Source organism: Micromesistius poutassou (assembly GCF_964030765.1).
Source record: "Micromesistius poutassou genome assembly, chromosome: 21".
NCBI lineage: Eukaryota > Metazoa > Chordata > Actinopteri > Gadiformes > Gadidae > Micromesistius > Micromesistius poutassou.
In genome coordinates, this window is record NC_140291.1 from 10,268,378 (window position 1) to 10,292,681 (window position 24,304).

At 44.4% G+C, this 24,304-nt stretch overlaps 3 protein-coding genes and 6 non-coding genes across 10 annotated transcripts; 8 read left to right on the forward strand and 1 right to left on the reverse strand.

The window, feature by feature from the left end:
* Window positions 1-467: 467 nt before the first annotated feature.
* Window positions 468-3,666, forward strand: LOC311366554 (alpha-N-acetylgalactosaminide alpha-2,6-sialyltransferase 2-like; the record flags this gene model as incomplete). The annotated part of the gene is made up of 9 exons (XM_084485339.1): window positions 468-565; window positions 704-1,040; window positions 1,286-1,448; window positions 1,568-1,730; window positions 2,109-2,247; window positions 2,497-2,600; window positions 2,855-2,938; window positions 3,107-3,206; window positions 3,490-3,666. 9 exons carry the CDS (start codon window positions 468-470, stop codon window positions 3,664-3,666), a joined length of 1,365 nt encoding a protein of 454 aa, XP_084341465.1.
* A 979-nt stretch (window positions 3,667-4,645) lies between these two features.
* Window positions 4,646-4,761, forward strand: LOC311367243 (U5 spliceosomal RNA). Its single transcript, XR_014639713.1, has one exon. It is a non-coding gene; the product is annotated as a U5 spliceosomal RNA (small nuclear RNA).
* Window positions 4,762-5,007: 246 nt separating this feature from the next.
* LOC311367232 (U5 spliceosomal RNA) lies at window positions 5,008-5,122 on the forward strand. Its single transcript, XR_014639702.1, has one exon. It is a non-coding gene; the product is annotated as a U5 spliceosomal RNA (small nuclear RNA).
* A 476-nt stretch (window positions 5,123-5,598) lies between these two features.
* LOC311367227 (U5 spliceosomal RNA) lies at window positions 5,599-5,714 on the forward strand. The gene has a single exon (XR_014639697.1). It is a non-coding gene; the product is annotated as a U5 spliceosomal RNA (small nuclear RNA).
* A 479-nt stretch (window positions 5,715-6,193) lies between these two features.
* On the forward strand, window positions 6,194-6,309 carry LOC311367240 (U5 spliceosomal RNA). The gene has a single exon (XR_014639710.1). It is a non-coding gene; the product is annotated as a U5 spliceosomal RNA (small nuclear RNA).
* Window positions 6,310-7,350: 1,041 nt separating this feature from the next.
* LOC311367226 (U5 spliceosomal RNA) lies at window positions 7,351-7,466 on the forward strand. Its single transcript, XR_014639696.1, has one exon. It is a non-coding gene; the product is annotated as a U5 spliceosomal RNA (small nuclear RNA).
* A 506-nt stretch (window positions 7,467-7,972) lies between these two features.
* LOC311367229 (U5 spliceosomal RNA) lies at window positions 7,973-8,088 on the forward strand. Its single transcript, XR_014639699.1, has one exon. It is a non-coding gene; the product is annotated as a U5 spliceosomal RNA (small nuclear RNA).
* A 1,017-nt stretch (window positions 8,089-9,105) lies between these two features.
* On the forward strand, window positions 9,106-19,582 carry LOC311366707 (E3 ubiquitin-protein ligase TRIM8-like). Its single transcript, XM_084485510.1, has 5 exons — window positions 9,106-11,735; window positions 15,414-15,509; window positions 15,709-15,974; window positions 16,132-16,247; window positions 17,388-19,582. Exons 1-5 carry the CDS (start codon window positions 11,127-11,129, stop codon window positions 18,089-18,091), a joined length of 1,791 nt encoding a protein of 596 aa, XP_084341636.1. The 5' UTR covers window positions 9,106-11,126; the 3' UTR covers window positions 18,092-19,582.
* A 1,663-nt stretch (window positions 19,583-21,245) lies between these two features.
* On the reverse strand, window positions 21,246-24,292 carry LOC311367028 (ADP-ribosylation factor-like protein 3; the record flags this gene model as incomplete). 2 transcript variants are annotated; one of them, XM_084485835.1, is made up of 6 exons in its annotated part: window positions 21,246-22,443; window positions 22,656-22,841; window positions 22,995-23,045; window positions 23,161-23,277; window positions 23,442-23,585; window positions 24,139-24,292. In XM_084485835.1, 6 exons carry the CDS (start codon window positions 24,139-24,141, stop codon window positions 22,396-22,398), a joined length of 549 nt encoding a protein of 182 aa, XP_084341961.1. In that variant the 3' UTR covers window positions 21,246-22,395. The 2 variants fall into 2 exon arrangements, with proteins under 2 accessions (XP_084341961.1, XP_084341960.1); XM_084485834.1 differs by lacking the exon at window positions 24,139-24,292 and having other exon boundaries at window positions 23,442-23,600.
* Window positions 24,293-24,304: the final 12 nt, after the last annotated feature.

Genomic DNA, 24,304 nt, shown 5'->3' on the forward strand with positions numbered 1-24,304 from the left:
GAATAACATGTATAATAATATCATGTATGTTATGTGTTGACCTTTTTTTCATGTTGTTCATTCTGAATGTATTAAACCGCCATGGGTAAAAGACCTGCAAAGCTGCCTCATTATGATGATTCAGTATGAACTGCTAAATAAATAGGTGAAAGTTGTGTTAAGATACTGTGTGTGTGTGTGTGTGTGTGTGTGTGTGTGTGTGTGTGTGTGTGTGTGTGTGTGTGTGTGTGTGTGTGTGTGTGTGTGTGTGTGTGATATGCCTTCATATATTTGCTAGGAAATTATATGCTGTTTTTTTTTAAGTAGTCATCGCTCCATAACTAAACCAGCCACATCTTGTACATATGACCTTTATACATTTGAAGCACAAGACATTTGGGCCTTGGAGGGGCGTGGTGAACTAGGTACACAAACCACCAGGGTTTAAAACGGTTGCTTAACAGCGTCAAACACAACAGGTCACCGTGATGGCATCTCACGCCGTAAGAAGGATTGTCACAGTGCTGATAATCCTCACCATAAGCATATGCTTGTACATGAGACAACAGCATTTGAAGAAAGCCGGGTGAGTTCTAAGAGTAACACTCCTCCTGGGTTTGTATCTCCGATGTTCAAATGAACATAGTTATGTTTACAATGTTACTGTAGATCTGGATACGATTGGGTGATTAATGCTGATATATTTTGGCCTACCTGTGCAAAGTGTCCAACAATTTTGGAGAACCCACTCCGGGGAATCAAAAGATAAGGGATTCCAACCGACAGAAGAGGCGTCGGCCCTGGATGACAATGAAGAGTTGACTACTATCGAAAAGGCAGAGCTGGTCACTAAAAACGGTGTACAGTTGACCACTAAAGACATTGAAGAGTTGACAACTGATGGGAATGAAACCCTGTTGATTCCACACACGCCTACAGAGAGGTCTGTAGGCTCAGACCCTGAGACCCTCATGCCTCTCCTCGACAAGAAAGACTTTCGGAAGTTGCCCCAATGGGATTTTGAAGATGTATACACAAGAAATGACCAGCCAAGACAGATGGTATGTAGTTGGATCTTACCCGTTGTGAAATTAAACCGGGAAATCATACCTGTATGGCTTGGATATTGACTTAGTTGCAACTCAAGGGTGTTATTACATTACATCTTCGATTATGTTATGGTCCCCAATGGTCAGTTTCTTTTCTTCAATTATTTTGTGCTTCTTCTGGTAGTAAAAAACGAAACAAGCTATTTCTTCGTCTCTACAGTGTAAACATTCATGTTTTTGTCTCTTTATTTGGTAAGAAATGTCCCCTGTCTCTGCGGAAGTCTAAAGATGTAAACTTCACAAAGAACTTTATTCCAAACATCAACTTGTTCATGTACAACAGGAGTGTCACTGTGAGTGAGTGGAACAGACTCTCCCACTTTAACAACCCCTTTGGTTTCATGGGCTACGACTACAGAGGTACGTTTGTGTGAGAAAGACCAAAAGGAAGTTCACATTAGTTAACCCACATATACTGGTGCTTTTCCATTTCATCCATTCATTGTATAGATTACAGGTTTGTTTTGTACTTTATCCAGAGGTTATAGCTGCATTGCGACATATCCCAAAACCACAGGAACCAATGCTTGTTGCCAGGGGAGACGGGGTAGACTGTGTGTCCTGTGCTGTAGTGGGCACAGCTGGAATCCTCAGTGGCTCAGGAACGGGGAAGGAGATTGATGGGCATGACTATGTGTTCCGGTAAGATGGCAAAGGCCTGAGTATGTTTGTTGTTGTTTATTACTTTTAATACTGCTGCCATATGATTTTCATATGCAAACTTTTCGTCTAAGCAGTATTTGTTTAGAGGGTTTGACAGCGGATCTATTGATGAAATGCTGAAATGCAGTATGGTTCTAAAGTGTGCCCATCCCAGACAATGAAGCCTTCTGTATTCCTGGCGAAAAGCCTCTCATAGAAAAGCATGTGTTGGCTCTTCGTTTTCCACATCAGTACTAGTATTTACAAATGTCTACATCCTAGTTGAGATGGATCCATGTTGGAAAAGGGATCAAAAGGGAGCCCTTGCGTAGAGAAATGTTAACTTTATTGCAGTCATCTTGTTTTCCCTCCCAACAGGATGAATGGTGCTATCACCCAGGGATACGAGGAGGATGTAGGAAACAAGACATCTGTGTACCTCCACACTGCATACTCCCTCACTTCAGCTCTGTCATACTACGAGAAGCATGGTTTACGAAGATTCCCCCGCGATGAGGTACAGAAAACTATACAGAGGGTACTGGACCTGGTTAATGTAATATTCAAACATGTAAATGAATGTTCTGCTATTCACCCTTTCCTTTTCCCCGATTGCGGAAATTTCTCCAATTGAAGCAATATGTAAAATAAATCTACTCTGCAATTATATTCAAGCACACACACACACACACCAACGTTCATGCTCAGTCTGTCACTCACTCATGCATGAACAAGTGAAAAGTGTGGCTGCTACTTCCTGTTGCAGGATATCAAGTATGTGATGATTCCGAGTGGGTATCGGGATTTCCAGTGGCTGCAGGCCCTGTTTACTGGGAAATTAGTCTCAGCGGGCCCGTACAAGCACTTGCGGTAAACATTCACCCTCTACGTTTTCATAGCTTGGCTCAACACTGTATGACATGACACCTTTATTTGTACGTTTTTACTCATCCACTAGACTCTGTTCTCAAACTGTCACCCCTTCCCAGAACAAGCTTTAGGACAAAAAAAGATACGGTTATAATATGTTCTTGTACAATTACGAATGGCTGAATAGCCACTTGACAATTCTCCCCACTGGCGTTGATTGAAGTGATAACTGATGGGGATTTGGTGTTTTCCAGGCCATTGCAGTACTATACCGAGAAGTTGGACAATATACACTTCTACCTTCTTCATCCCGATTTCATGAGATATTTGAGGAACAGGTCAATTATTTTTTCTTTCGCATGCTGTGAATTGGTGTGGAAACATATCACATAGTTGATAGACACACACAGGCGTGTTATTGTTTGTGTATGTGATGTGTGTGTTGAAGTGTAAGTATATACCTGGTTGTTCACACTATTCCACTGTCCACTATTCCTATGTTATAGATTTCTGTGGTCTCCCGGTCTCAATTATGAATTCTGGGCTGTAGTTAAACCTACAAATGGTGCAGTAGCTCTTTTCCTGGCTCTCCACACCTGTGACGTGGTAAGCAGATGAGATTTCATGATTTTCTGTACTGAACTAAACATTCACTTTTACATATAGTTTGTTATCATTGGTCTGCTAACCCATGTCACTAGTATTTACCCCATTGGATCCATTCTTTAATATTCTGGTATATGTGGTAGGATTTCAGGCAATTTCAGGTCTCTTTCTCTGAAGTTATTCAAGTTATGAATTTCTATTTATGCAGTACAGCTATTTTTGAATAGTCATACATCAATATGGGTACCTTTAATCAAATTATCTTGCTCTCTCGCTCTTTCAGGTGAATGCATATGGCTTCATCACAGAAGACTACCAAAAATACCCTTACACTTATTACAAGGGAACTGCTCAAAAGATGATTTTCTATTTCACCCATGACTTCATTACAGAAATGAATGTGTGGAAGAACTTGCACAATGCCGGAATTATTAAGCTTTACCAACGGACGGAACCATAAAGATGTTTAACTGGAGTCAGAAAGAGGAGCCATTTGGTCAGGCTTTACAATTTAGACCCGGCCAGTCAACCTGGTGTTGGTAACCAAATCACCATCTTGCGATGCATGCATAAGATGTATGTCTCTTATAATGCATGCATATGATGCATGTACAGTATATGTACTGTACACTATTAGGCTGTATCAGACAAAGGCCTATACAGCCATGGTTTGGGTACATAAATGTTTAAGTACTTGGAAGCAAATTTTGACGCAGACAGTGATTTGAGCTCGGGTATGAAACGGGTAGGTGTAACTTCAATTGAGTATTGTAAGAAGTACAGTTGTCATGGCATAGTGTTGTCTTGATTCTAATTAAGATGTTTTCAATTTTGAGAAATAAATGGTCTCAGGAAATGTGTGATTGTGTAACTATTTTGCAAACCTTTTAAATTATCTTTGATGGTTTGGTTATCCCATATGTATTTAAATTGTTTTGACTTGAGTGAACGAGTTATCTAGTAAGATACAATTTGGCTTACATAAAAACATGTCAACCGTATCACAAATGTGCCTTCGGCGACTGGAAGACCACACGATGATCGTGTGCTAAATTGTATCGATGTTATTGCTTTATTCTCTGCTATAAAATAGCAAACATGTTCGAAATGCAGAAAATGATGTTGCGAAATCGCACTTCCTAAGCCGATAGCCGGGCGCTCTGTGAATCGCATTTTGGTGGTCGGGGTTGGGGAAAGAACAAGGAAGTACCATGTGCTCCCACCATACCTTGCGGCAAATTTAAATAACCATCATAATAATCAGAATCTGAATAGTTATATATGATGCAATGATTATTATTGGTTGTTCCTCGTTATATTCGTTCATACAACTTCATGTTTGGGTTTTTGTGTGAATTCCAATCTGAACTGCAGTAAACCACAATGTAGAGATGTATCGCGGAGAAACTGGTTTGTTTGTGAGACGTTCTTTAACCAGTACACTCTTGTTTCACTTCAGATCGCATAAATCTTTCGCCTTTTACTAAAGATTTCCGTGGAGTGGAACATTATGAGTATTCCCCAATTTTTTGATGCCCTGCTTCAATGCGGGGCTTCCTAAATTGTCTAATAATAAATATTGCATCATCTTACTGGTTATTATTTGGTCTACATGTGCCTCAAACAACGAAGTTACTGCGTAGCCTACATTACATTAGGTATAAAATAGATCAAATAGATAAAATGCTATGAGTTATATCGTTTGTAACTACCTTGTCACCATGATGAGACATTTAGTGTACACACGTTTTCTGAGTTAGGACTCTACGTGCATTTTCAAATTCCACTATGGACTAGAGTAAAACAATGTTTCACTTCAGATCGCATAAATCTTTCGCCTTTTACTTAAGATTTCCGTGGAGTCGAACATTCTGAGTATTCACCAATTTTTTGATGACCTGCTCTACGGTGGGGCTTCCTAAATTGTCAATTTATAAATAATGCAATTAAGGAAGTGCTCACTTATTTGATGAAAATATACCGTAATTAATTATTGGTTATCGGTATGTTACTTAAGTCTAACAATGATCAAGTATATACAAATACGTTTGTTTCTGCTTTGTTAGTTCAATATCCAGCCTGGATAGTGAAGATAGTGACGTGCAGAGTAAAGAGGTGGAGCATATTTCCATCGTCAGTGGAGGTCTACGACTGGAGGATCAGACTGTTGGAGCTCCCATCATCCCTTTCGGTATAATGAAATAACAATCATTTGATTGAAGAATCCGCCTTGATGAGACTGTTCGTATACACACGTCTTCTGAGTTTCGACACTACGTGTATTTTCCAATTCCAATATGGACAAGAGTAAAACAACGGGACTAGAGTAAAACCATGATGTAGAGGTGTATACCGGCGAGCCTGGTCCGTTCTGGGACCGCACTTCTTTAGTACGCTCTTGTTTCACTTCAGATCGCATAAATCTTTCGCCTTTTACTAAAGATTTCCGTGGAGTGGAACATTATGAGTATTTCCCAATTTTTTGATGCCCTGCTTCAATGCGGGGCTTCCTAAATTGTCAAAAGAAAAACAAAGTAGCCTGGGCATCTGGTACGAGTGCTCTTCCGGGAAACTTTTGATGTATTTTTATATCTTTGATTTCAAGGAAGTTTCACATTGTTCTAAACATATAAACGTATTATTATAGCCTATCTAGTTAATGTTCATCAAATAACAAATGTAGAGAATAGATGGTAGTTGTAGATCGTGGGTTGGAAAGCATAGAGGTGGAGTTACTCTACTGAATGGAGGAACAGCCTGTCAGAGCTCCCAGCATCCCTTTCGGCATACCGAATAAAGTACATTCCATTAAATAAATCAAAGGATGCGAATTTTAGTGTATACTTTACGTCTTCTGCGTTACGACTCTATCTGACGTGTTCCAATTCCACTCTGGTCAAAAGTGAAACAATGGAACAAGAGTGAAACCGTGACTCAGAGATACATCCCGGAAAGTAGGGTCTGTCCTCTGCCTTACAACCAGCAGTACACTCTTGTTTCACTTCAGATCGCATAAATCTTTCGCCTTTTACTAAAGATTTCCGTGGAGTGGAACATTATGAGTATTCCCCAATTTTTTGATGCCCTGCTTTACTGCGGGGCTGACATAATTGTCAAAATAAAAGACAGAAAATTGCCCTCATGAGCACTTTTTCAGCGACCGTTGAATGCTTTGCGTTTAGTTATTTGAATTAAAGAAAGAGCTCTCACATTGTAGGCTACAAAAAAATGAAATTACGTTTTACGTCCTTTATCTATTTGGCCCGTTCTTCATCAAATAAAAAGTATAGAGAATGGATAGTGGGCCTAGTTGTAGATAGTTGGGCGTAAATCATAGAGTTGGAGTTGTGAATCCTGAATGGAGGAACAACCTATCAGAGCTCCCACAATCCCTTTAGGCATAATCGAATAATGCTCATTCCATTAAATAAATCAAGTGATGCGTATTTTAGTGTACACTTTACGTCAGTGGCGAAAAAATAAAAAGGGCACATTCTGCACAACATGGGCCCCCACCAGCGCGCAAAAGCTATGATGCATCATGTATGATGAAATAGTCCTCATCCTCATTGAGATTATACGGAAGAGGATTAGGGCCACACATAAGGAAAAAAAATAGTTCTGACCTTATTCTCAGAATTCTGAGAAAAAAAGTCAGAATTATGACTCTAAACTCTTGCTCTCTAACCCTAACCCTAAAAGGTACTCAATATTTTTTGCACGTGTAAAGGGCAGCCAATAAGGCACTTCCTCTCGTTTTCACCACTCTAGAGGGCACTTAAGCAACACTATCTAATTTACTTGCTCTAGAGGGCACATAATCTGAATTTGTTGTGCAAAGGGACAGCCTAGAGGGCACCCAATAATTTTTTGCATGTGTAAAGAGCAGCCAATAAGGCACTTCCTCTCGTTTTCGCCACCCTTGAGGGCACTTTAGCGCGCTTTTTCAACCATGGAGGCACGAGGGGGGCGCCCCCCCCCCCCCCCGAGTCCGCCACTGCTTTACGTCTTCTGCGTTACGACTCTATCTGACGTGTTCCAATTCCATTCTAGTCAAGAGTGAAACAATGAGACAAGAGTGAAACCGTGACTCAGAGATACATCCCGGAAAGTAGGGTCTGTCCTCTGCTTGTCGAACAGCAGTACACTCTTGTTTCACTTCAGATCGCATAAATCTTTCGCCTTTTACTAAAGATTTCCGTGGAGTGGAACATTATGAGTATTCCTCAATTTTTAGACGTCCTGCTTTACTGCGGGGCTTTCTCAATTGTCAAAACAGAATAATAGAAAGCACGTGCTATTGAGCACTATTTAACCAACCTTTGAACGCGTGACATCTAATTCTTTGAAATAAAGAAACATCTCTCACAAAGTCCAAAAAATGGAAATTATTACATTTTTTGTCACTTATCTATTTGGCCTGCTCTTCATCAAATAACAAGTATAGAGAATGGATAGTAGCCTAGTTATAGATAGTGGGGCGTTAAGCATATACCTAGTTGGAGTTGTGACTCTTGAATCGAGGAACAGCCAGTCAGAGCTCCCATCATGCCTTTAGGTATAATCGAATAAAGCTCATACATTAAATAAATCAAGTGATGCGTATTTTAGTGTACCTACGCTTTACGTCTTCTGCGTTACGACTCTTATCTGTCGTGTTCCAATTCCACTCTGGTCAAAAGTGAAACAATGGGACAAGAGTGAAACCGTGACTCAGAGATACATCCCGGAAAGTAGGGTCTGTCCTCTGCCTCACAATCAGTAGTACACTCTTGTTTCACTTCAGATCGCATAAATCTTTCGCCTTTTACTAAAGATTTCCGTGGAGTGGAACATTATGAGTATTCCCCAATTTTTTGATGCCCTACCTTACGGCGGGGCTTCCTGAATTGTCCAAAATAAATGAAATGTTAGTGCAGAATTACCAATACAGATGTAGTTGGTGACATCACCAGATGTACTAGTTTCTTAAGTGATTACAATAGGTATTTGACCGGTTTTCGTAACAATACTTTTTTCGACTTTGCCCCTGTTCATTAATAAACGCGTGTAGAACATAGGCTAATTGTTGTAAAGTACAGAGGTGAAGCTACTGTTTGCGCTGCTTCAGTGCGGCTATCGAGACCGTGAAATTACAAAAATATATCCTAACACAAAAGGTATATTAATTGAATTCTGAAAACTGTGTAAACATATCTGAAGTAAATATTATGATAGGCGGCCAAATACAATTGTGTGTAATATTTGGATAACATAAAAGTCACCTCGTCTATGTAGAAAAATAAGTGTAAATTCGATTATCTGACATTGTGTTTGTATTTTGAAAGTTTTGCAAAATGAAAAGCATTATTTGTATTTTATGTCCATATGTCCGAAATATTTCAAATGTCCACTTTGGAAAAATGTATTCTCCGATTGATATTTTCCCTTTTTTAAGTGGTTATTCGGCCTCGGCGTTCCTCGAAAATCTAGCAATTAGGTTCGGGAAAACGGAATAGATACATATTGTTTTTATGTGAAACGCCGTTTATAATAAAATATAACTTTCCAGATTTTAACAAACGCATTAGACTCAGTATGGCTATATGGCTCCCCCCCCCCCCCCCCCCCCCCCCCCCCCCCACACACACACACACACACACACACACACACACACACACACACACACACACACACACACACACGCACACACGCACGCACAAACGCACATGCACACGCACACGCACACACACGCACACGTTAACACGCGCACACGTTCACACACACACATGCATACACACGCGCGCGCGCACACACGCACTTCGTTTCTCTTAACTCCTCCCGGTAAAAAACGTGACACACATCGGTTGTGTGACAGGTCACGTGACAGTCTGAGCGTTGATCCGGAAGGTGGGGGAGCTGCTGTTACTGAGACTAGTCCAGCTTGCCTGCATTCCTCCTCTCCCCAAAGCCTGCCCGAGAGAAAGAAGGGGGAGAGAAAACACAAATAATTATTCAAAGGCGTATTGGATTTATGTAGCCTACTATTGAAGGGGCCTCGTCTCTAGGAAAGAAGGTCGAGACCATGCCTCTTAAATGGTCACATCTGGCCTATACCTTCGGACTTATAACGTTGAAAATGCGTTATTTATAACAACGGAGTCTTGCGTTTATGTTCCTGTATAGGTCAGCCAACGAAACGCTTTTTTGGACCAGCCTTTCGTCTTTCCAGAGCGAATATCTTTCTTTTTTTTTAATGAGGATTGCAAGATGGCTGATGACAGCTACCCTTAACAAGGACAGGATAGCGACGTCCCCTTTAAGATTAGAAGGGTATATTTTTTATATTTATATCAATTGTGTGTATTAATGATTGCTAGGATGAACAATTACGCTATAGGTTAGTAATTACGCAAATGGATGCATATACATTCATAATACAGTGGTTATTTACGTGTGCTTCGTGGAAAACGGCGAGGTGACGTCTGAGATAATTGCACGATCTAATCAAGCTAAGGAAGTGAATATTAAGATTGTAGGCCAAAGGCTACCTTAACCATGTCTGAAATGTACAAGAAGAAACGACCCACGTAGAAAAGGGCAAAATATAACGTTTCGGTGGATAGATATTTGATAGATGTGTCGGTGAAAACCAGAGGCTCGCGACAGGAGCCGACATTCCAGTGGATTCTAAAACCCTTTGTTTTGTGCGCGTGAACCCGAATCGGCTATGAAACGATTAACTATGCAGTACATATCCTTTAAATTAAGCCCGGTGTATGTTTTCTACCCCAGCGAGGGTAAACGCGCGTTATTATCGACAGAAAACTGACTATTGTAAGGAAAGCCGAGGCCTTGTGTAACGATATGCGAGCCTCGCTCGTGCCACATAGCAGGCGTTATTATTCATCAAACAGAATAGTCAGTTTTATGTCGCTATTGTGTCAAAGTCCTCTGCAACGTAGCGCGGTGTGGAGAGGCAGGAGATAAGCCTCACGTGTATTTCATCTGTATAATAGTATGTTATGTTATAACGCGCGACTGACTAAAAGCCTTGACGTTTAGTTTTTATTGTAATTCGGACGATCCAGACTCTACAGATTGTCGTATTTACTGTTCACTGATAATAACCATTAACTTGCATGGTGATTATTTAACACGTACAAATAACGTCGGGATACTGATAGCCCTCAGTTCCGTATATATATATATTTGTTTGGAGCGTGTGGAGAGAACGCAGTGATAGTGTTTTGGTTTCGTTCCGTGTGTGAATCTATCGGATAATCAATCAAAACCAAACGAAGAATTCAGGAAAGACCCGAAGAAGACCCGACGTTGACAGGGATCAGGTGTTTTTGCTCGATTGAGATCATTTCATACGTTATTGATGTGGTAATCTATAGATATAACAACGTGACGTGGTGGTACGCTTTGCCTTGTTTCATTTTTTTTTTGATGACAACAATGTCATTGCTGCTTCCTGTATGCTAACACAGAGAAGCTCAAACGAAAGCATAGGCCCCGTGTCTTTGATTTAGAAAGAAAGGCACCCTTTACTGTAAATCTGCATCACCCTCATCAGAGTGTGGTAATCACAATGCTGTAGTCATCGTTGCCCGAGGCCTTCTGCTTTTATAGAAATTGTCTTCACGTTCCAGCAATAAGCAGATCATCTGTCAGGGAGATTTATCTCACCAATAGTATATTTTTGAGGAATTCTGTGGACCCACTTTGTCACAGGAACCAGAAAAAAAGAACTGATCTTGAGAATCACAGAAATTCCTTCTTTATTATTATTTTTTTTTACCCCACTGTTCAGTGTCAAGAAACGTCAAGAGTTCTGGAACAACTAATTTTCTATATCACATTCATATCGACGACACAAAAGACTATCCCGAGCCCGCAAGCCGAGGCTCAGAAGGAGGCGACAGAACCCGGTGTATGCCTGCACACACCGCCGCGATGGCATCTGACATGGCCGAGACGTGGAGGAACTGTTTCGAGGAAGAGCTGATATGCCCCATCTGCCTGCACGTCTTCTCAGACCCCATCCAGCTGCCCTGCAAGCACAACTTCTGCCGGGGCTGCATCAGCGAGGCCTGGGCCAAGGACTCCCTGCTGGCCCGCTGCCCCGAGTGCAACCACGCGTACTCCCAGAAGCCCAGCCTGGAGAAGAACCACAAGCTGTCCAACATCGTGGAGAAGTACAACGCGCTGAGCGTGGAGAAGCCCGCCGCGCCGCCGCTGCAGTGCATCCTGTGCCGCCGCGGACCCCCGCTCCCCGCCGTCAAGGTGTGCCTGCGCTGCAACGCCCCCTGCTGCCAGTCCCACGTCCAGACCCACCTGCAGCAGCCCTGCTCGGCGCTGGGCCACCTGCTGGTGGAGGCTGAGGCGGTGAGGTCCTGGACCTGCCCCCAGCACGACGAGTACCGGCTGTACCACTGTGAGGCGGAGCAGACCGCCGTGTGCCAGTACTGCTGCTTCGCCCGCTGCCACCCCAGCCACGGGCACGCCGTCACCGACGTGGAGCTGCGGCGCAATGACATACGGGTAAGGGAGGGACGCGTCGCACACAGGCCATCGCCACAGCTCGCCCCACGCACTGGGAGGCGTCTACTAGTCATCTACTGATCTGCTGATCTGCTCACACTCATGCATGTACACGCAGTTATTGACGACAACAACATGATCACACGCCAGGGCATTCTATATTGTAATCTGGTCTATGTTGCATTGTAAGGATTTTGGAGAGTCTTTGAGATATCTCAATCTGTATGCGGTGAACCTAGCAGTTTAAGGGGAGTGATTGCTGATCGTTAATCAAGGATGCAATTGGGTCAAAGACACCAAATACCCTATGTTTGATTGAGTCATCTCAGTAGAACCACACAGGTCGTTTCAGCGGTAAACGTTCTCATCTCCTTTTGTATTTAACTACATTTTGATTAAGAAAGCAACCACGGCAAAGCATCTGTTTGATGTTTTTTTGATAGTGCACAGATCTACTGCATGCTATACTGCTAATGAATTGCACATGCTGCACATAAATCTGTATGCCAAACCAAATTAAGCTTCCCACTGGAAATTCCATCACAGTAGTTGGTTTGTTCTAAAACCCAATCACCCAATTTGAGAAAGTATTACAATTTGAGTGTATTTTTTCACAGCCTCCATGTCTATCTTTTTAAGGCAGTGCATTTTTCATTTGTGATCCATTCTAAAGCCATTCTCATCTTGCGGAATGACGAACAATACGGCTGGGGAGGGAACAATGAGAGGCTCTCAGGCTGCCTTATCTCCCCAGCACAGGTGCATCCTAGCCTGGGATCGCCAGCCGTGAGGAGGGGGGGAGGGGGGTGGGGGTGGTGGTGTTGGGGGTGTGTTGTGCTGGAGGGAGGAGGATACGGAGTAGGGCTTCTTCAGAAAGAGAGGGGGGCGGGGGTGAATGAAAATTACAGCGATTCGTCGGCCTGGTTGTTGTCTTCCTGGTTCTGTCCACCTCGTCTCAGCCTCTCCCCCACCCTGCTCTGCCTGCAAGGTATCAGGGGGAGAATGGGACAATCCCACCTCCCCTTCCTCCCCCCACCCCCAACACACCAAGATCACCCACCCCTCTTCACCCTCAGAAGTGCAACCCCTTCGACCCCAATCCTCCACCCTTCCCACTGCTGCGTTCACCCCGGTCACCCTCCTGAGCCCCCTGACTCCCCCTCTCCCGAAGCATCCCAGCCCTCTTCAGCCGACCACGGACCTGCCCCACAGCGCCGCTATCTGCTCCGCTGAGCCTGAGCTGAACAAAACCTGCATACACACATACATGCACTCACACATACACACACACACACACACCCCAACCACCAATCAAATGCACAGCCCCAACACAACCCAGGTTTGTCTCGCACGCACACACGCATGCTCGCACGCTCCCTCTTCCTGCCTTGCGCTACTCCCTGACCCAGCACCCTCCTCCTCTTATTATTCTGAACCTTAATCTATCAATCAGCACAATCAGGTCATAGACACCTTGCTTAGATTAAGCCATACTGCTCTGTGTGTACGTAAGTGTGCGTGCCTTTGTGTGCGTGCCTGTGGTAGTGCATGCATGCCTGTGTGTGTGTGTGTGCGTGCATGCACATGTTTATGTGTGTGGGACGGTGCAGCTGTGCACGTGGCCTGGGGCTTCTGACCTGTAGGTCTCATCGCTGAAAGAACTACCGAGGGAGACATGATCAGACAGAACAGTTCTGTTCCTGACTTACAAACTATGTTGAGGTCTTTTGGAGTGTATAGTACCTCACCTGAACCTTCCCACTCCAAGTCCAAGTATAGTTTATTGAGCATGGGGAAGTTCAATTTCACATACACTATTAAAATACATATAAACTCTGATGGCGAGCCAAATTTAGGTCAGGGAATTCCAGCCCCCTAGCCCCGGCTCAGTGTGAGGCCCAGGGTTGTGGCATTTGTCCTCCCCTCTCTCCCCTCTCCTGCTCGCATGGCTGAGACTCTGAGATGCACTAGCTTGGTTGGAGCCGGCTTCTGCTATCGTTGACACCGTCCCAGAAATAACGCAGGCTGTTGTCCAACACTGTCATGACTCGCAGGTCCCTCATACACACACACTGTAAAAATAAAAGTGAATTCAACTTGAAATTTCAAGGCAACTGTCTGCACAGGATTTTGGGGTTTTCATGTCAACTCAAACTTCTATGTTTTGAAGAAAATATCACACAGTTGTGCCAACTTAATTCTTATAGTTGTACCAGCTCATTTCAAAGTTGAGACAACTAAGTTTTTTTGGTCCACATAACTTGTCTTTCATAACAATGAAAGTTTCAGAAATCTAGTTGTACACACTAAGAATTCTAAGTCAATATTATATTGAATAATTCATGTGTAAAAACATCCATTTAGAGTTTTTCTTACAAAGGAAAGGAAATCCTATTAACAATTACACAAATGGACAATAAACCAGCTTTTTCATTTTAAACAATTTAGCGTGTTTATTTTTCACCATGAGGGTAATAAACAGCTTTAAAACTTAGGATGCCATAGGATTCATAGGATCCCAAATGTGACATGCCGGCTCTATGCATGCAACATAAACTGGGGAGACCACCCTTTCAACAACAAAGAATTTATTTTGAAATAAATATAAGAAGTGTGGTGCAAGTCATTATAAATGAAAGTAACCAAAAAGGTCATGCGAAGATCAGTCCATGTGTTACGAACAAAGGAAATCAAATGCGTGGAGGAGGAAGAAGCCAGGTCTGTTGTCTGGGCAGGCTCTATATACTGCGGTCCCGGTCCAACCCACACCTGCCGACAATCTCCTAATTAGTAGGGAGAGCAACACAGGCATACAAACAGCAGGGGCGGGGTCAAAGACCCACCTGGGTCGTCACACCCTTTAAACAGAAGCCCACCTAGATGGGATTCTGTACCAAAGAAACAATCAAAATAAATCAATCAATAACCAATCAATCTAAAACAAGTAGAAACAACCAAAAACAACAAAAACTCAACCACCACCAGCTATCTCCAACCAACACTCATACACACTCCTCTCGCCCACCAGTCTCCGGACCCCCTGTCCCAAGCACTTTAAGAGGGACAGGGGAGGAGTGAAATAATAACATGCATGAAATCAACCACCTATCCCACCACCTCCGGGCGCTAACGCATGGGAAGTTGGAACCATAGGATTCAATTTGTGTTTGTTTATTTTGCCAACTCAGTTTATGGAGTGAGATCAACTTTTAACCAGAAACGTTTGGAAGTTAGTTTAAACAGCTCAAATAAACAGTTTACAGTGCAACTTGTAGTTTTATGTTCACTCAATGTAAAAATCCTTTTAAGACCAGCAATTTCAAGTTATCGTTTTTACAGTGCACACACACACAGGCACGGGGACCCGTGTGTGTGTGGCTGGGGTGCAGCAGAGCAGCTTTGAGGGTCCACCGAGGAAGGGAAAGGGAGAGAGAGGGAGAGAGGGCAATGCTGGGAGGATCCCAGGTTCTTTATGGTCATTTATCTCTATCTCTACTCCCTCCCTCTTTTAACTCCCCCCCCTTCCCTTTCCCATTATTCCTCACTCACTCATGCAAACACAAAATAGCTGTTGGTTGCCATGACAGCGCATCCCTCCCCTCCCCTCAGCCCGACTTACAGGGCGTTGGATGGAGACTCAAGTCTTTCTCTCTCTTTCTCTCCCTTTCTTTCTCACAGCAAAACCTGCTGAGGCAGCAGGAGCGTGTGGAGGAGAGGGTGCAGGACATCGAAGAGCAACTGTGCAAACTTGACTCAGACAAGTGTGTGGTGGAGGTACGTGTGACGCACACACACACACAACGACACGCACTAACACAGACACAAGCACACACAACAATATGCACACACACATACACACACATGTGAACACTGTATTAGTGTAAATGTGATTTGACACAACACAGCAAAAATGACCAGATCCTGTTATGTTATGTGCATAACTAAGTGTGTGTGTGTCCCCTCTCCACTCCAGGACCGGGTGTGTGAGCTGAAGGAGGAGGCGCGGGTGCAGTACCAGCGGATGCACCAGCTGCTGGAGGAGGACCTGGGCCGCACCCTGGAGGCTCTGGACCGGGCACAGTCCCGCTTCCTCCAGGAGAACACGGCCCAGGTGCTGGCCCTGGGGGAGCAGCGGCACGAGGCCCAGAAGCTGCTCAGCTCGGTCCAGACGGCCTTCAACAAGGCAGAGGAGCTGAGCTTCATGAAGAACACCAAGCCAATCAGGATCCTCATGGACAGGTCAGTGTGTGTGTGTGTGTGTGTGTGTGTGTGTGTGTGTGTGTGTGCGTGTACTTGAGAGACGTCCACGTCTACATTAGTAATAAGGATGGCAGTGTGCTGTTGGGTTGGTTTCTGGATGTTAAGTGGAAGCTTCTCCCTCTGCGTGTGTTTGCAGGTCTCAGGCCTCGGTGGGCAGCGCACTCCCTCCGTACAAAGTGGGCACTCTGAACTCTAAGCTGTTCCTCTCGGAGCTCCTGAAGAGAGAGAAAAGCTTGAGAAGAACGCTGGAAGGTAAATTAATATTATCTTCTATAACTAAATCTATTGCTACAAACTTTAAACTCGTAGCCATCCTAGAGTGAGAAGGCCTTTCCTCTTTTTTTAAAGGATAATGTTTCGGACCAAAGGGCCTATTCACTGATTTTCTAGCATGATTCTAGCGTGTAGACAGTGGACACCATTATTTTTAAAATTGATTCAGCTTTGAGTTCAGTATCGGCCTTCTTTCTGGAGCCGCTAGCTGAGCTAGAATGGAAGACAAGCAAGCAAGTGTTAGAATGTAGTAGAATGTAGTTTTTCAGGGTGTAGGGTTCAGGGTGCATAGATGTCTGTCTTGGTATGTTGATGCACTTGGATGGTCGCTCTCTTCTGGCTCCTTCCTTGTTATCACTGCAGCCGTGCAGGACTCTGTGTCTATGGGGGGCACAGCTTTTTCACTTTAGCCAGTAGCCGGCTTAGTTTATGAAACCGTAGCTCACGTTAGCTGGCTAGTAGGCTATTTGTGCCTGTATCTAAGCAGCTAATAAAACATAGTAGCATTTTAAGAGCAGTGGGATGATTACTTGATAAATATGATTTTTTTACAGCAATGGTATGTACTGTACATGAATGAGCCATAGTACACACATACAGCACACATACCAAGCCTAGTGTTTCGTTAATAACAACACAGACAGTACACGTATATACATATCAAGCCAGCCGAACCACACCAGCGTATGAAATGCTTTGGGCCGGTAACATTTCTTTGTAATGAATATGATGTGGTCCGCAGCTGGTTACCATTAAACTACGACTGCCAACAGGATATAGATAGGAGGTGATCGTCTTTAGCCGTCACACATCATAAGGAAACCATTTGTAGAAAACATCAATTATAGAGGAAGAAGCCAATAAACTCAATACTGAAGCAATTTGCTCGATAATGCTGTCCTTTCTCCAGAATCCTGCTAGACAATCTGGATTGTCCTTTGGATTTTTCCCAACAGGATGGTTGTTTACTTTTCCAATGGGTTCCCACAGGATTCCTGTTAACATGTGTTTGCTGATTTAGACGCCTGACGCAATCCGTCATGCCAACAGATATCTTATCTCTTTCTTTCCTCTCCTCTTTCCTCGCCTCCCATCTCCCACCTCTCCTCCGTCCCCCAGCTCCCCTTACCCTATCCTCCACCTTCCTGCAGTCAGTCCCTGCGTATCCCAGCGGCCAGAGCTCCGCCTGTGGGGCGGAGAAACGGAAACACTCCACTGCTTTCCCGGATGGAAACGGGAACACTGGGAAAGCCAACACCGCCGGCTTCAAAGACTCCTCCTCCTCCGCCTCCTCTTCATCCTCTTCGTCACTGAGCAAGCAGCCCTACCTGGGCTCCGGCTCTACATCAGGAGAGGGCCAGTCTACCAATCAGCAGCCTCTAGGCCCCTGTGGCCCCCCCCACATCAGCGAGAGCAGCGGAACAGGAAGTGGGAGCAGCTCACTGACCAACCACCATTCCGGCTCTGTGTTTGGCTCCTCCCACTTCCCGCCTGGTGGCAGTAGCTCCTCCCATTCTTCCCAGCAGGCCGTGCTTCCGCAGTACGGCAGCCGTAAGATCCTGGTGTGCACAATGGATAACTGCTACTGCTCCGGGGTCCCGTCCGTGTCAGGCCACCGCAGCCATCCTCCCTACCCACGCTCAGGCTCCTTCCCCTGGGTCAGTGCCCAGGATTACCCTCCTCCACCGGGCCTGGCCTCTGGGGGTCCGTCCATGCAGGGTTTGGCAGTGAGGGACTGGATAGACGCCTCACAGACGCACAGACACGCAGACTTCTACGGGCTCTATGGACAGCCCTCTGCAAAGCACTATGTCACCAGTTAACATAGACCCACACCAAGTACCCACACACACACACACACACACACACTTAGTAATAGAGGCAAACCTACCTTGTTCTATTGACCGGATAGTAAACACGTCACTCAAATAAAGCATTAAGATCTACACACTTGTTTCTGTACACACACACACACACAGACACACACATGTAGCACATGAACACAATATCGGGGGCAGGGTCTATCTTTGAATGATTTGATTTTCTTGTTTGTTCTTTCTTTGCCTCAGTCTATGGCTCCCGTAGCGTATTCTACATAAAGTGTGGGCTCTCAACGGCTCACGGCATCCTTCCGGTTAAACTCTAGCTCGACACGACATTTTCAGACACAGCGCCACACACTGGTTTGGACACGGAGGCCCGCGGTGAAGCTTCCCTTTAGCCGAGAGCTGATAAGGGGGATGCTGCATAGCGCTCATTCAGCCCCTTTCTGCGTCTGTGATCCAATCCCCTAATATATTGTTCTTCAGAACCCCCCCCCCCCCCCCCCTTCTCTCCTCACCAGTCGTCCTGGGGTTGACCGCCTTATGTTTTCGTGTTCTGTACTGTCCGCGGCCCGTCGGACTGCATTCGACAGATCCTGTAGGAGACGATAAGTAGAGCACACCCATTGTTCCGTCGGCTTCGGTTTGTCTCCCATTGCTGCACTTATGCCCTCCGTTCGGTGAGTTCAGGGATGTACCGCACGGCTCCAACACAAACCGCTCTTCCACGTTCCTCCACTGTACGGAACGACCCACAATGCACTTGGTCACACCTTGGTATGCCTGGGTTACTGATGCAAAACCCACAAGAGGACATCGGAGCTGCATCCGAGGGGCTGGCAGACCACTGACTCTGGTCCCCATCCGGCCCCCGTTCCTGGCTCTCGCCTTCGCAAGAGAGAGAGAGGATCCAATCCCCCGGTCGGGTACAAGACTTCCTTGTAGGACTAAGTTCAGTGTCTGAAGGAACCGGTCTCCATTGAGTAGTCATTATAAGATTTTGTGTTATTTGCTACATTCGTAGGTTCCGTCATCTTGTGTCTTGTGACTCTTCGACCAGTAGAGATGGTCGAGGCGACGGACTCGAGGCTGGACAGACCAAACTAATCGACAAAAGCATCTGGGGTGATTGACAATGCTTTAATTGTACTTGCTGCAGGGCAAAGATGTCACTTCCTCTCAACAAGCACACTAGGTCCTGGCTTCCTGTTTGCAGCTGTAAGCTGATTTTTTTACAAGCACTCAGAAAAATAACGATGGCAAATTGTATGGAGTTTTAAAAAAAAAAACGTGCGAAGGGTAGAAGGATTTTTTCTGGGAACTTTTTCTAAAGAAGGAGACTCCGCTGCTTGAAAGGATGCATCCTAAAACAAAACTGGGTTGTGAACAGTCAGCCAACAGAAAAGTATCTTTTTTGTAAATATTTTGTGAAATGGAAAGAAATTAGACATGTCCTTTGGAGGAGGGATCCAAATAAATCAACAAATTCAAGTGCGTTTCTCTTTTATTATCTCTGTATTACACCCCCCCCCCCCCAGGTTTGTATTGCCCCGATACAACTACTAGTGTACAGATACATAGCCACGCCCTCTTTATGTCCCTGTCCTCCTGCCTAGTACGAGTGTGGCTAGAAGGCGTGGATGGGGTTGGTCTGCAGCACGACAGCACGGCTGAGAGTTTGAGTTGTCATCCCAATGGTTCCATTTGCGTGGGTATGGTGACCTCAAGCTGATTAGATTAGCATGTTTATATTTTTGTTCTGCTACTGTTAGATCTGCTCCTTGAAAAATTGACAGACCATGGCCTACATTCAAATGTCCTCGGGATGTTAAATGTAAAGATTGACACATCAGAATGTTTCATGAGTCACATGGAATATCCTGTTGAAGCTGTAGCCTCCAAACTTTCTGTTGTTCAGAGCTGCAGATGTCTTGGCTCTCTCAAGTCTCTTGTCAGCAAGTCTCGGTAGAGAACAGGAACTCTGGTGTCATAGGTTCAGCATGAATTACAGGAATAGTTTTATATCACACACACCTCTTCGCCCTATAACTCATATACAGTCTTGACACAGCTGCTAAACAGTATTAATTTCGCCTACAATTGAATGATTATGCATCACAGTGTCTGGCTCGTTAAGTCACGCACACACTCCCGCAAACAAGAGAAAACACCTTTTTTTTTATTCACTGAGAAAACAACCGCAAAACTTTGTGTTCGGCTTCAAAGGATTCATCAGGCGCCTGTACATGAAAGGCTGAACGAAACCTGCCAAAGGGACTGTTTGATATTTTTGAACCCATGCGGGCCCTTAAAGTAATATATTTATATTTTTCATTATCCTCAAAGCGTTGCAACTTTTGGCATGGCTCCATGGATGTTCGGAGGCCAGCAGATGGAGACAGAGCTTTCGGCCTTTTGCTGGATCACTGTCAACCATCCTGACAATGACGGTCGGCAACTATGAAATCATTTGAGATCAAAGTAGATGTGTGGTGGAATGCCCTCTAGAACAATTAGGTCAACCAAAAGAAGACATGGACTCCGCTGAAAGAATGGACACTGTTCTAATTATTAAACTAAGAAATTATTCAGAGCATTCTTGGGTCTAGTCATGGCATGAGTTTGTAACATGCCTAGGGATTAGTGTAGGCGAATTTGAGTATATTTGCCACCACCTTGGAATTTGTCAACTTTTGAGGCATCATTGATGAGAGCATGGAAAACAAATGGTTAAAGACCCATATTCGAGTAAAATTGTCTTCAATACACATAACACTGAAATAAACTTTTAAGACCAAGGATTGACACTAACATTACAACTTTTGGGTGCTGGGGTCCTAGGCATTGATTCATATGAGAATAACAATAATTTAATCATTGCTGTCTCCTCATTTTTGTCAGACTTGTAATTTGAGTCAAAGCGATATCAAATAGAGGACCATCACTGATGGGGGTATTCAATCCTATATTATCATTGTTGTTGAGCTCCGTCTCTTGCAGAGGCCTCTTCAAACGCTGTGACACGTGTCACGGCAAGCTGATACCTGCCAAGTGTGTCTGTAGTTTAGCACCAAAAGGCCAATAACTGAGAAGACAGAACACAAATCACCATCCTCAATGTAGAGACCAACAATAAATGACAAAGTTCCACACATTAAGCAATTTTTTATTGTTTTGAAAAGAAACAGATTCATTTTCTGGAAACATCTTTCTCCTTGTCATACTTTTATTTTTTTCCCTTACCTTCGATCCTTTGATATCATTCAGGAATTTCCAAAGGAAATGACCAAGAATGATTTCCATTAACAACAGAAAGAGAGAGAACTGCACAAAGTTATCAAAGTTATACATTACTTGCGTAAATATGTTACAAATCTGCCACATTAGATATGTCAACATTAAAGCCTACAAACCCAGCTGTGTTAACGTATACTCTACAACATGTGCATAACTTTACAAATGAAAACAGGGGCAAGGTATTTACAATTGATCGTCACAAAAAGTTTAGCGTGTCTTACCATTTATCTTTAAAATTCGTATTTATTTTTCAAACATACATGAACATGTATCAACTTTTTACAGGGGAAGTTCAACCTAGTAAAAAGCATTTATTGTTATTAAAATCCCCCACATACACCAGAGTAGATGTTTAGGTTTTGTATGCATCCTACATGATCTTAAATAAAGAATTACAAAAATATACCTCACTTCAAACAGAGCCATTGCAAGAAAAGCAAACAGACATAGAATGGTATAAAAAGACAGAGCCATCTTAAAGTGGAGAGACACTCATCAATTAGCCCCAAGAGATACATCAACAAAAAGGGGAAAGTAGTTGCTTCTCAGAGTGTACCCTTTTAAATTCAAAACATTGCAGTGAGTTTCAGTGAGCAATGAGGCAATTCCTGAAATAATGGGGTTCCTATGAAATGAAGGAAAAGAGATGGGAATGGCTCGGATTCAGCTGGTAAGAGCAGTGTTTTTCCTTAAAATAAAAAACCGAAAACACTTTCTTTTTTTTTTAGTTTAGGGACAAACAAAGCTGCACTGAGGTTAATTAGTGTAAGTAAAACAAAGAGATGCAGGTTGGTTTAATCCTCTTCAAGTCCATGTTGGAATATAGCTGTGTGTGTGTGTGTGTGTGTGTGTGTGTGTGTGTGTGTGTGTGTGTGTGTGTGTGTGTGTGTGTGTGTGTGTGTGTGTGTGTGTGTGTACATTCAAAGCAACATATCAGGAGGGTGCAGGTTGTGTGTGCGTGTGTGTGTGTACATTTCCCTTCCAGTCCTGCTCAGTAGAAAACAGAGCTACTTTTTCTTAGCATTGACGCTCTTGCAGACCCAGTTCATTCCTTCCTAAAAAAATGAAAGTAGAGAAGAGAGACAAGAGTTGTCATGGTGAAATGGTTATACTGGCTTCGTTCACCTAGCGGCCCTCTTGGTTCTACAGCGTAGCGAGATTGGGGGCTGAACCCACACCCAGCTACAGTGTAGAACCAAGATGACTGCTAGGTGAACACAGCTAATGGAGAGACTAGAAGGGGGCGCGTTTCGACGAGTGCACTCACCTGGATCCCCTCCCCGGTGAGGGCCGAACAGGACTGGATCTGCCACACGCGGTCCCGGATGGTGTGCAAGTTGAGGCCCTCGGCGATCTCGGACGCCGGGGCAGCGGTCAGCAGGTCCTGCTTGTTGGCGAAGATCAGCACCGGAACGCCGTTCAGCTTCTCCTCATCCAGCAGCTCGGCCAGCTCCTGGAGAACAAGCAGGACCAAACATACACACACACACACACACACATTTGTGGTAGGAAGAGCCTCTTTGTACTGCCTTAACGGAACCAGATTTATAGAGCATTGCTGGACGGTATCGAGCAAGATTAGCAGGAGAAATAATAGTTGAAATACCTGCCCCGTTTCCTCAAATCTTTTTCTGTCAGCACTGTCGATGACGTAAATCTGAAACACAATGGTGGGTTTCTTAAACATGGTAGCCTGGCCAGTCGGCATGCAATAAACACAGGCCCTGTATCTTAGAATAACACAATAAAAACATCGCCCAGAATGTACTCACTAGGACATCAGTGTTCTCAAAGTAGTTTCTCCAGTAAGGTCTGATCTTCCTCTGGCCTCCAATGTCCCAAACATTCAGCTTAAAACCTTGAGACTGCACGCTTTTTATGTTGAAACCCTGAATCGTTTCAAACAACAAAGAAGAGCTTGTTTCCCTTGCACATGTCCGGAAGATCAACAGAAACAAAACGATGAGACGAGACGAGTGATGATTGTTAGTACTTACATTGCCATGACTTCTAGTTCGTAGTGGCCAAAACGAGATTATAAATGTGTTCATACCTGTGTGGGTGTGATGTGGCTGATATCCTCGGACGCTAGCTGCTTGAGCAGGGTCGTCTTCCCTCCATTATCCAGACCCAGTAAGAGGATCCGAACCTCCTGGTCTGGCGTGCTCTTCAGTTTGCGCAAAATCGACAGCAATCCCTGCAACGAAGCCATCCGTGGGAATACATCAGTAAGCTGAGCCGAATCCACCATCAGATAGTGCTTGCCATCGAACAGGGCAGGCATTGTGGTGGTAAAATGCCTTATAGTGACTGTGGAGCGGTATCCCTTCCACCAACACACCACAGGCCAATGTCCATCCTTTCCTAGTTTAAAGGATGCGCTACCACACTTAAATCCAAAAGCACAGACAAGCAGGCTTACAACAGTGGATCTTCTGTCTGACTGGTTAACTAAGAAAGTACATGCTAGTGTGATATTCGAGATCAGGTGGGGGTGGCTGGTACACAACAGATCGGGACTTACACGTAGCTTGTCCGCTAACGGGCTAGGCTAATCTCCCGTGATAAATGAACGGAGCAACAGGAGGAGGCGTTTGCAGTAAAAATCTGTATTTATCCTAAAGACTCCGCGCCGAGGGCGCCCAGGGGGACCGAGCGGACACAGCGCGTTCTTACTGTTGTCAAGTCGACACACACCGGGGCGCTTATTTCAAAAGGAATATCCAAATATCACAATAAATGAAACTCACCATCTTGTTGCCTTATCTCCCCAAGACGCTGCCGAGGTTACTAGGGGTGATGACGTACCACGCTCACGGCGCCGCGTGCCTCCGTCGTCCGCCGGTCAGTGGTTGCCAGATTGGGCCAGATTTAACGCCCAATCTGGCAATACTGGCTGCAGCGCGCTACACTGCC